Source organism: Neoarius graeffei, chromosome 22 (genome assembly GCF_027579695.1).
Source record: "Neoarius graeffei isolate fNeoGra1 chromosome 22, fNeoGra1.pri, whole genome shotgun sequence".
NCBI lineage: Eukaryota > Metazoa > Chordata > Actinopteri > Siluriformes > Ariidae > Neoarius > Neoarius graeffei.
This window is the reverse complement of record NC_083590.1, coordinates 21,380,272-21,391,620: the sequence shown is the minus strand read 5'-3', so window position 1 is coordinate 21,391,620 and position 11,349 is coordinate 21,380,272. Positions and strand designations below refer to the sequence as shown.

The window sequence follows — 11,349 nt, the reverse complement described above, 5'->3', positions numbered from 1 at the left end:
TGGTGAACTTCTAGCATTTCCCTTTTAAATTACATTACAAAATGGAGACACTGAAAGCTTGTTATTGCAACACACTGACTCCGATATGCAATGTAATAAAAGTTCATTTAAAACCACACTGAAGATTGAAGTTCTGTCAACTATATCAACAAAATCGCTTGCTGGCTAACAAGGTTTTCTCCTTCAGGAACTTGTATAATTGAATTAAAAGAAAGGAGGCTTTATTGATTTGTGATTTCAATTTGCATGCTTGGAGAATGGTTAGTATCTCCTGAGAACAGATTTAACTTAGATCCTGTCTGAATTTTTCCTGGAAGATAATTATGCTCATGAAGAAACTTGCTTTTCCATGTCTCGGTCTTCTAGACAGGGAATTAAACAACGAACCCAATCAAGAAAGACAAAGCATTCACAGCTATCAGTATAATATATATTTATACATTCATCATATGCACAAACAGTACATAATTCATAATAGTCCGTTTTGTTCTTCCTCATTCACAGCCTCTCATTTTGGTGACCTGTCCTCCTGGATGTGGAACTGCTGGTTGGGTTTGGTGGACTCCAGCATCAGCTCATAAAGTTGACCGATCTGTTCGTCCTGAAAGCCTCGGAGCTGCTGCTCGGACAGGTCAGTGCCGAACGCCATCTTGTCGCTTCCTGCAGCCTCGAGCACCTGCGTCTGTAGGGTGTCTCTGTAGTCCTGCAGCCCCAAGAAGACATGTAGATCAGATCAGAGGAAAACACCACACCCAAAATATGTGACTCATATACACTCGCTGGCCACTTTATTAGGAACACCCATCTATCTGCTGTTGTGTTTTATGCAGGTATCTAAATCAGCCAGTCCCTTGACACTGACAGCAGCACAATGTATAAAATCACGCAGATACAAATCAAGAGCTTCAGTTAATGTTCATTTCAAACATCAGAATGGGAAAAATTGTGAACTCAAAGTGTGACTTTCTTTCACTGTGGCATGGGTGTTGGTGTGAGCATTTCACAAACTGCTGATTTCCTTGGGTTTTCACACACAACGGTCTTGAGTTTACACAGAATGATGCGGAAAAAACAAAACAGTGAGTGAGTGAGCAGTGTGAATGGTTGTCTGTGTCTGTGTGTCAGCCCTGTGATGACCTGGCGACTTGTCCAGGGTGTACCCCGCCTTTCGCCCGTAGTCAGCTGGGATAGGCTCCAGCTCGCCTGCGACCCTGTAGAAGGAAAAAGCGGCTAGAGATAATGAGATGAGATGAGTGAGTGAGTGAGCAATGACAGTTCTATGGGTGGAAACAAACGCCTTGTTGATGAGAGGTCAGAGGAAAATGGACAGATTGGTTCGAGCTGCCAGGAAGGATATAGCAACTCGTAGCAACGCTTTACAACTGTGGTGAGCAGAAAAGCATCTCAGCATGCAACAGCAGAACACCACACTGGGTTCCACTCCTGCATCCAAGAACAGGGATCTTAGAATCAAGAACAAGTTCTTATTAAAATGGCTGGTGAGTGTACATACTCTATGTAATGGATGAAGTTATGGTATAATGGGGGGAAAAATTAAATGCTAACCTATTCCTTTATCAAAATGTAGGCGGAGCCTCCTTTGAACCTTTTTTTTCCAAGATTTGAAATGAAATCGACTTGTATATTTACTAACCAATAATTGCTATCCATAATTATTTAAACCACAGCACTTTCAAATTCTCAAATCTGATTGGTCGGAATGTGTCATTCAGAGGGATGATGAGAGATGCTCCATGTAAACTGTCCATCCATCCATCCATCCATCCATCCATCCATCCATCTTCTACCACTTATCCGGATCCAGGTCGCAGCCTAAGCAGAGCAGCCTAAACTTCCCTCTCCCCAGCCATCTCCACCAGCTCTTCCGGGGGAATACCGAGGCATTCCCAGGCCAGCTGAGAGATAGAATCTCTCCAGCGTGTCCTGGGTCTACCCCGCGGTCTTATCCCGGTGGGGCATGCCCAGAAAATCTCCCTTGGGTGGCGTCCAGGGGGCATCCTAACAAGGTGTCCGAACCACCTCAACTGACTCCTTTTGATGTGGAGGAGCAGCAGTTCTACGCCGAGTCTCTCCCGAATGATCAAGCTTCTCACCCTGTCTCTAAGAGACCCTAGCCACCCTGTGGAGAAAACTCATTTCTACTGCTTGTATCTGCAATCTCATTCTTTCGGTCACTACCCATAGCTCGTGACCATAGGTGAGAGTGGGAACGTAGACTGTCCATGTACACTGATTAAAAAAAAAACAAAAAAAAAAACACATGCTCATTGATATGGTCAAGTTTCCTGTAAGGAGACATCTATATAGCATCTTTGAAAGGAGTCTCTGGTGTCAGCACTTTCTAACAAATCTCCTTGGAGATTTGAAATCAAGTTTTCAGTCTTGGAAAGTCTTTAGGTTGGAAGGTACCAGAAAGTAACAACAGGAACTCATTTGTTTCACGGATATTCTATGCAATACGTGTAATTCATAAAAATGTTTACCTTACCATATTGCTGTTGTATATAAGGACAAACACTTTGGTGCTGTTATAAAGGGGGGGGAGGGATCAATATTGGTGATAAAATCGTCCCACCAGCCTGTCATTGATTATTTTCCTATAACGGCATGCCTATCACTGAAAAAAGTGACTTTTTGGTGCAATAAACTCTATTAGAGTAACGGTCATAATTTCTACCATGTATTTTTAAGATTCAATAAGAACTAGGAGTTTCTTAAGTAAAATTAAACATTTTATTAATGTAATACATGAATTATGGAGGAAGAGTAAGTTTTACTTAGGTTTCCTCATACTATTTAAATGTTTAATAGTTGTATGTACATAAACCTAGAAATACTACATAAACTTTACTCTGAAAGTGTAGCGTTTTGAAACGCATGCGCACAGTACAACAGGACTGGCTCTGCTCCGGACATTACAGGATCACAGAGCAAGGTGTAGCACGTACAACAGTCATTTCGCAGGCAAGTTATTACTGTTCTGTTTTAAATTTGTGATAATATATCAGTCTGCATGTAGTTTGACGCAAGATATGTCACTGTTCATAAGTTAATTTAAAGTTAGCTTAACGCCACATTGGTCCGTGCTAGCCTGTAAGTGTGTGTGTGTAAGGGGGGGGGGTTCTGCAGTTTTTCCCTCTTTTATATACGGTACAATCTATGGTTTTTCCCGATAAAAATAAGTTAGGATATTAAAAAAGCACCAACGTAACGGTACTATAACGTTTATCAACTGATGTCAACATAAGAACATGTTTTTTTTCCTCTGTAAAACTTTTGCCGGCGACAGTGAAGTAACGTTCCGTTAGTGAATGAACGCTGTGCGTTGAGAATGAGGGGGAGGGGCTGATGAATGGGAGAAACGCCCCAGAATAGGTTTTTAAAACACACGTTTACTGACAGACGCTCCAGAGGTCTTTGAGAGCACCAACTAGAGACGTCGCTGGCAGTTTTCTTTCTTTTCTTTTTTTGACAAGAAGCTAGTTAGTACGGCTAGTAGCATGGCTGTGCCGTGCAGTGTGAAGCCCACAGCAACTTCGTGATGTGCGGACCGATACTTTCGATACCAAATGTGTCCGCTTTAGTATCGATACTCATAATAAATTGTCTATATTTTCACCAGTCTGCACTAATTTGGGTTAACAACTTTTTTCGTCACAGTGGACAGTTATTTCACGAGTTATAGGACCTATTTTCCGCAACTGAGGCAACTAAAGCTGTATACTGTAAATGTGCCCGTCCATGTGCACGCGTGCGACTGAATTCAAGTGACTGCCACTACTGCACACTGCATGGCGTCACTCTCTGTTGACTAATGTTAAAACATCCCGATATATGAGTGGAATGTACTGTTCTTGCAACAGTATTTACAGAACAGAATTTATAATCTTTTTTTAATAACGGTCATGTGATCTGCTACTTATGTCAACTGTACCTTTTTAAAAAGGTTATTCCTCAATCACATGCACACAGCAGGGATATTGTGTGTGTGTGTGGGGGGGGGGTATTATTATACTCAGGATTCATGTTTCTGTAGTTAAATGAAAGAAGAATCGATTGTTCATTACAAGTTCTACTCGCAAATAAATCTGTCGTGTTAATTGTTTTATTTAGCTATACAAAACAAAATGCTCATTTGCGCTTGTTCATGATACAGTTTATTTCTTAAGTCTTATTAAAATATTTTTCTCTCTATCAACAGGAAGCAAATCAGAACAGAACATTATTCTCATCATTCAGGCAAGTAGAAAATAATGTATGCATGATATAATATTGCTTTGTTATTTTCCCTTATTCATCCATCATAACGTAATATTAAAATTGTGGCTGAATATTTTAGACCATTGTTTTAATACCACAAATTGTGTCTCTTCATTTTCAGTGTGCCCTTTGGAGGAGCCAGTGGGCTTTGTGGACAGTTGGAGTATATTGTACACTACCGTTCAAAAGTTTGGGGTCACTTTGAAATGTCCTTATTTTTGAAAGAAAAGCACTGTTCTTTTCAATGAAGATCACTTTAAACTAATCAGAAATCCACTCTATACATTGCTAATGTGGTAAATGACTATTCTAGCTGCAAATGTGTGGTTTTTGGTGCAATATCTCCATAGGTGTATAGAGGCCCATTTCCAGCAACTCTCACTCCAGTGTTCTAATGGTACAATGTGTTTGCTCATTGCCTCAGAAGGCTAATGGATGATTAGAAAACCCTTGTACAATCATGTTAGCACAGCTGAAAACAGTTTAGCTCTTTAGAGAAGCTATAAAACTGACCTTCCTTTGAGCAGATTGAGGCTACATCCACACGACAACGGCAACGAGATGTTATTTAAAAATATATCGCGTCCAAATGGGCAACGATCAGTAAAATATCAGGTCCATATGGCAACGCAACGCTTGCTGAAAACGATGCAATACACATGCCACACCTCTAGGGGCGCTGTAAGACGGTCCCTTCGGAGACACCAGAACAATAGAAGAAGTAAGGACGCATGCGCATAAACTATTATGCGCGAGACTTCATATTAGCCACAAAGTCAGGAAAATCTGTTCGTAAAATTACATTATAATGACCAAATACAATGAAAAGTATTTTTCCAGTCTCACCTATGAAAGGTAATCCCATGTGATCTCGTTTGGACGGTAAACCTGTTGGTACAGTTAAACGCAGCACATGAATCTTTATTCTCCGCTTTGACCTTTCCAATATGGCGGCGAGGATGACGTATGATTCTACGCGGAAGGCGGCGTCTTTAATGGTCCGGAATAAATTGAATGCTACACGTTGATGGATTAATTTGCTCCTGTATGCCCTTTTTGAGGAATGTATTGTCGGACTTAAACCAACATCTGAAGAGGTGAGATCGCTCCTTTTTTCCCCTATTTTTGCTGGCGGGATTGACTCTGCCCTAAGGGCAGAGTCTCTCTCTCTCTCACTTTGCACCATTACACAAATATTCACAGTGAAAATATTTTGTAAGCGCATTTCATGAACCAAGTTATAGGATTTGTTGACAACTCGCATCGAGTTCGTTACACTTCTACCCGGCGTGAAGCACATGTGGTTGTGACGTCATCGTAAACAAATCCGTTCTACTCATCCAGACGACTTCACAACGGCAATGTTGCCAGATCTTTCCACTCTGGAACCCGTTCTCAAAAAGATTGCGTTTTGGGCACCCAAAACGCCGGTGCCGTGTGGACGCCAGGCCTAAACGATAAGCAATTGTACCGGAGTCACCTGAATCCTTTGCCGTGTGGACAGGGCCTGAGTTTCTGGAGCATCACATTTGTGGGGTCGATTAAATGCTCAAAATGGCCAGAAAAATGTCTTGACTATATTTTCTATTCATTTTACAACTTATGGTGGTAAATAAAAGTGTGACTTTTCATGGAAAACACAAAATTGTCTGGGTGACCCCAAACTTTTGAACGGGTGTGTATATAATAGTGTATGTTGGATGCAGTGTATACTATATAATACTGTCTGTTTGTTCTTTTTATGTCAGTCATGCCAATGTTAAATTTATGGCCGCCCCATAAAGGATTGGGCAGTTCAATCCACAATAGTAGTGGATTTACTTTGACGGTTCTTGTTTGTTAAACTGTTTAAAATGAAAAATAAACAGTTTAATTGCATTGTTATTTAGTTGTGTGATATGTGATAGATATATGTGATAGATATATTAAATGCATAGAGTATTGGTTAAATTTATTTGGTAACATTTATCAAAAGAATAATGACAATTACCCAATTTTAATGAGTAATGTAACGTAAATGCAACCAAGTAAATTAAAATGTCAAGCACAAGAAAATAATTAAAATCTATTAAATTACTTCATAACAGCAAATACTACAGATATATAAAATTTACTTAAAATTTTAAGTAAAATTATGTTCCTGTCTATGAAAAACAAGTAGACTTTACTTAATTTGTTTAAATAAATATAACTGAAAACTTAGATGCAATTAAGTAAATGTTACTTAATATCTTCACAACTGTTATGGTAAGTAAAATTTACTTAATACTGGCAAGTGAGTGTTACTTGATATTGCAGCATTAAATTTTACTTAAACCATTTGCGTGCAAATACAATATATTTAAGTAAATTTTACGAGTTTTTTTTTTTCAGTGCAATAAGTGTTCTACTCATTACTTATGCACATACCTACTGTGTTATTTTATGAAGATGGAGTCAGTGCAACATTCTTACAAACAAAGGTTCAAATCAAGTACCTTTAGCTTGTCTCTTTTGGTAAGCAGTACAGGTTCTTTGTGGAACCCTACAACAGATGGTTTGCCTGTTACAACCCCAATTCTAAAAAATTTGGTACGCTGTGTAAACTGTAAATAACGTAAACCCTATATTTAATTGAAAATAGTACAAAGCCAATGTATCATGTTGAAACGGAGACATTTTATTTATTTTTAAATATATGCTGATTTTGAATTTGATGTCAGCAACACGTTTCAAAAAAAATTGGGACAGGGGCGTGTTCACCACTGTGTTGCATCACCTCTACTTTTAACAACACTCTGTAAACGTTTGGGAACGGAGGAGAACAATTGCTGTAGTTTTGAAAGAGAAATCTTGTCCCATTCTTGCCTGATATACAATTTCAGTTGCTCAACAGTTCGGGGTCTCCTTTATCATATTTTGAGCTTCATAATGCGCCAAATGTTTTAAATGGGAGACAGGCCTGGACTGCAGGCAGGCCAGTTTAGCACCTGTACTCTTTTACTACAGAGGCATGCAGTTTTAATATGTACAGAAAGTGGTTTGGCATTGTCTTACTGAAAGAAGAAAGGCCTTCCCTGAAAAATATTTTGTCTGGATGGCAGCATATTGCTCTGAAATGTGTTTATATCATTCAGCATTAATGATGCCTTCCCAGATGTACAAGCTACCCAAGTCATGTTCACTAATGTACCATCATACCATCACAGATGCTGGATTTTAAACTGTGCACTGATAACAAGCTGGATGGTCCCTCTCCTCTTTAGCCTGGAGGACACTGTCCATGATTTCTAAAAAGAATTTCTACTTTTAATGTGTTGCTGACATCAAATTCAAAATAAACATATATTTAAAAATAAATAAATAAAATTTCTCAGTTTCAACATTTTATATGTTGCCTTTATAGTATTTTCAATGAAATACAGGGTTTCCATAATTTGCAAATCTTCACATTCTGTTTTTATTTGTGTTTTACACAATGTCTCAAATTTTTTTGGAATTGTGGTTATAGTAGAAAGAGGTCCGAGTGGGACCTTTTGGAAACAGAAAAACTATTTTTTTTTCTAAAAGTGTATAAGCTCTGAATACACAAGTCCTTCCTTGTTCTCTATAGGACATTGATTAGTGACCAAAGGCAGCAATTCCGAGGTCCAGCAGAGCCAAAAGTTGCTGAGAGATACGAGTGACTGACCTTCTTGCGCTCAACCAAAAAAAAGTACGTCACGTTCTCCAATTATTTTTTTGCATCGGTTAGCTTTCCACTCTGTCTCACTCGGTGTTGAATAAGTGTAATGCATTCTAACCACATTCACACACAGACACACACACAAGGGCAGAGTGGTATTGATTTAATTTAAAAGATTCTGGTATTTTATAATGATTGATTGATTAATTTGTTCATTTTAATGGTAAGAAAGTTTCTGTATCCATCAACAGATGCCACAGAATCCAGGAGATGAGAGGATCTTGAGTCAAAGTTATAATAGAGGTCAGAGTCCAAGCGTGACCTTCATACTGAGTGCTGAAATTGCTCTCACGATGCAGCCATTACTGACTCATACGACCACACACTTCTTTTCACATCAGACAAGGTTCTTCCCAGCATGCAACAGAGACCAGACATTTAAAAAAAAAAAAAAAAAGGCGTCGAATGCGTTATCCGATTGGCAAAGTACTGGATAGTTTGTTGCGTCTGATAGTATGATGTACAAATCTGATGATTTCTCCAGTGTGAGTGTAGAAAAATGTAATTGTGGATTCTTCACCACGAACCATGGTAGCGTACGATGAGCTCATTCATAAAAAAGAAACCTTGAAGTCATCCATCCACTCATTCATGAAATGTCGTGGAGATTTGGGTGCAATTCAATTTCAGGAGCAAGGAGCCATTTGTCTGAGAGGTTTCCTTCCCTGCATAATGTAATTACGCTGAACGTTTGCCAAGCAGCTATATTTTAAAGAATCACAAGGATTGTTCAACAGCAGGCTTTTTGGAGGCACTCATGCACTGAATATTAAGGTCTAGCACTGGTAGTGATGTTATCAGTCTGGAGTAAACTGGCTTTCCTAAGGGCAAAGCACTTAAACAGATCTGTAAAAAAAAAAAATAAATAATAATAATAATAAGGGCACAGTCTACTGAAGTGACTGGTGGTACCAGCCTGCATAATGATTATCGATTCGCAATCTGTCTGTGCATATATTTTCCTCAGACGCCACCATCACTGTTTAGTATTACATCCAAGAAAACGTGGGCCTACATGACACCAAGTGGTTTCAGAGGTCATCGAGTGATTTTAATGGTACAAGTGTAAACTGTGGGTTTAAATCCCAGAACTGCCATATGATAAGCTCTATAGATCACGATGCAGTTGAATTCTTGATTCTGATTGGTCAGAATAACAGCAGCTCTGAGTAGAGACCCAATCTGGTGCCAAGGCAAATTGGTACTAATATTTTTCTATAACCAGGGCTCGAAATTAACTTTTTTTCTTTGTGTCCCCCAGTGGTCCCAAATTCTGTGTTGTATTGTCCCGAATGGAAGCAATAGTGTCCCCATTTTTTTCCTCTCTGAAATAACCAGTGGTTAATATTATCATATGAAGTTACTATTATATTTGTAACTATGCGATTTTGCACCCTTTATATCATTTTTACAATAAGTCACAAGACACAAGAGACACATGTCCTATACATCATCTACTTCAAAATTACAGTTATTGCATTTTCAGTTTATTAAACTTTGGCGATCTCACTGTATGAATAGATACCCGTTTATTTAAAGGGGCCAACTAGCTCATTCAGAAAATGTTTCAACTCCCTACATCTGCAGTACACTTTAGTTGAAAATAAGACCCCTTTTATGTTCATTTCATCTACTTATACCTTGAATATCTGTTGGCACTTATAAGGCCAACTTATAATTTTCACCATTACCGTTATCCATAGCCCTGTGATGACCTGGCAACTTGTCCAGGGTGTACCCCGCCTTTCGCCCGTAGTCAGCTGGGATAGGCTCCAGCTTGCCTGCGACCCTGTGGATAAAGCGGCTACAGATAACGAGATGAGACCGTTATCCATTTTTATGAACTTTCCGTTATCCATTACCGTTATCCATTTTTATGAACTTTCCGTTACCCATTTTATGAACTTTCGCTGCCGGGTGCAAATGTTAGCAACATCAGCATGGTGCCAGGTCCGAGCCTAGTTGTGCTGCTGACTGACTAAACTTTCTGAACTAGAAAGACACCAAGAAAACTCACTTATTCTGTTGAACGGTATCTTCCGTCAATATCATCCACATCATTCCTGTTGTATTTTATAACGTGTCTAACAGTGTTCATTAAGTTCATTCAGTTGCTAGCGTTGCCTGCAGACCAGGCGATGACACTTTGGATCCTGAAGGTCCCGGAGACGTTATGTCTGGGCTTTCAGTTTCTTCCCCGCGGTCGGTCCGCTTCAACCACTTCAGCATTTTTGTTCTGGCAAGAGTCGGCGCAGCGCGTGCGGTAGCAATTCCATTCCAAGTCCATATAATGCGGACTCCGGCCGAAGATTCTAGAACAGAATGCGCTGCTCTGTAGCCTACGGATGCAGGTGCATCGAAAGTGTAGCTACTATGTATTTTTCGCTGTTAACATTTTAAAATTAAAATTGACAAATTAGGTGAATGTCTACGTATGTGTTACGGCTTTGTAAACAATATTAATGTAGAACTTTTTTTCTAGATCTATTTTTTTTTTCCATTGTCCGGGGATTGTCCCAGATATGATAATTGTGTCCCGATGACATTTTTTATGGTCCCCGGGACGTCGGGACACCGTTAGTTTCGAGCGCTGTCTATAACTGCTTCTATAGTAACGGCTAATTTGCCGGGTGTTGCATGGCAGGCATGTCACCAAGGGCGTAACTTTGTGTTCAAAGTTGGTGGGGACATTTCCAGGCACGATACTTCCCTTCAAGGGGGGTCAGGGGGCATGGTCCCCCTGGAGAAAATTTAGAAAGATCCCGTTTTAAGGCTTAATTTTGATGCCTTTTGAGATGCATACTATGGCCTCACTACTTTTATGAAAACCATTTCAGGGCAGGCTGTCAATGGGTATGCAGTGAAAGGCTGGAAACATGATGGACCAAACAAATGTAGAACTGGGGGGGATCCTGCCCCAGAAAATTTTGTGAATCTTCACACATAAAGCAATCTGATGCACTCTGATGGGTAAAAGGTGGTAAAATACACCTACCAAATACTCTCTTGCACACTGGTTGATTGAACATACTTTACATATGAACTATATACACATTACACATTATTACTAGATTCTGTGGAAGGACTTGTGTCCTGCAGTACAACCGCTATATGGAAAAAATACACAATAAACAGTATCATCTTAAAACATTCACTGCCATCTTTTTATTGTTGATTCTAGTGTCACAAAAAAACAATAGGGCCACCAACAATGCTCAGTCAAAACAGATACAAACTAAGGGGTAAGGGATAGCACATAAACAGGACTACTCAAAACTAAACCAGGACTATACACGAGCCAGGTCTAAACCAGAACTTCAATGTTTCAGCCAGGGCAAACACGG

At 39.5% G+C, this 11,349-nt stretch overlaps 1 protein-coding gene across 1 annotated transcript in view; it reads right to left on the bottom strand.

Moving 5' to 3' along the window:
• Window positions 1–416: 416 nt before the first annotated feature.
• sdhaf3 (succinate dehydrogenase complex assembly factor 3) overlaps window positions 417–11,349 on the bottom strand; it is a 55,778-nt gene continuing 44,845 nt past the window's right edge. Inside the window, exon 2 of the mRNA XM_060904035.1 lies at window positions 417–703. Coding sequence (XP_060760018.1) covers window positions 509–703 — 195 coding nt within the window. The 3' untranslated portion in view covers window positions 417–508. The remainder of the gene's footprint in view (window positions 704–11,349) is intronic.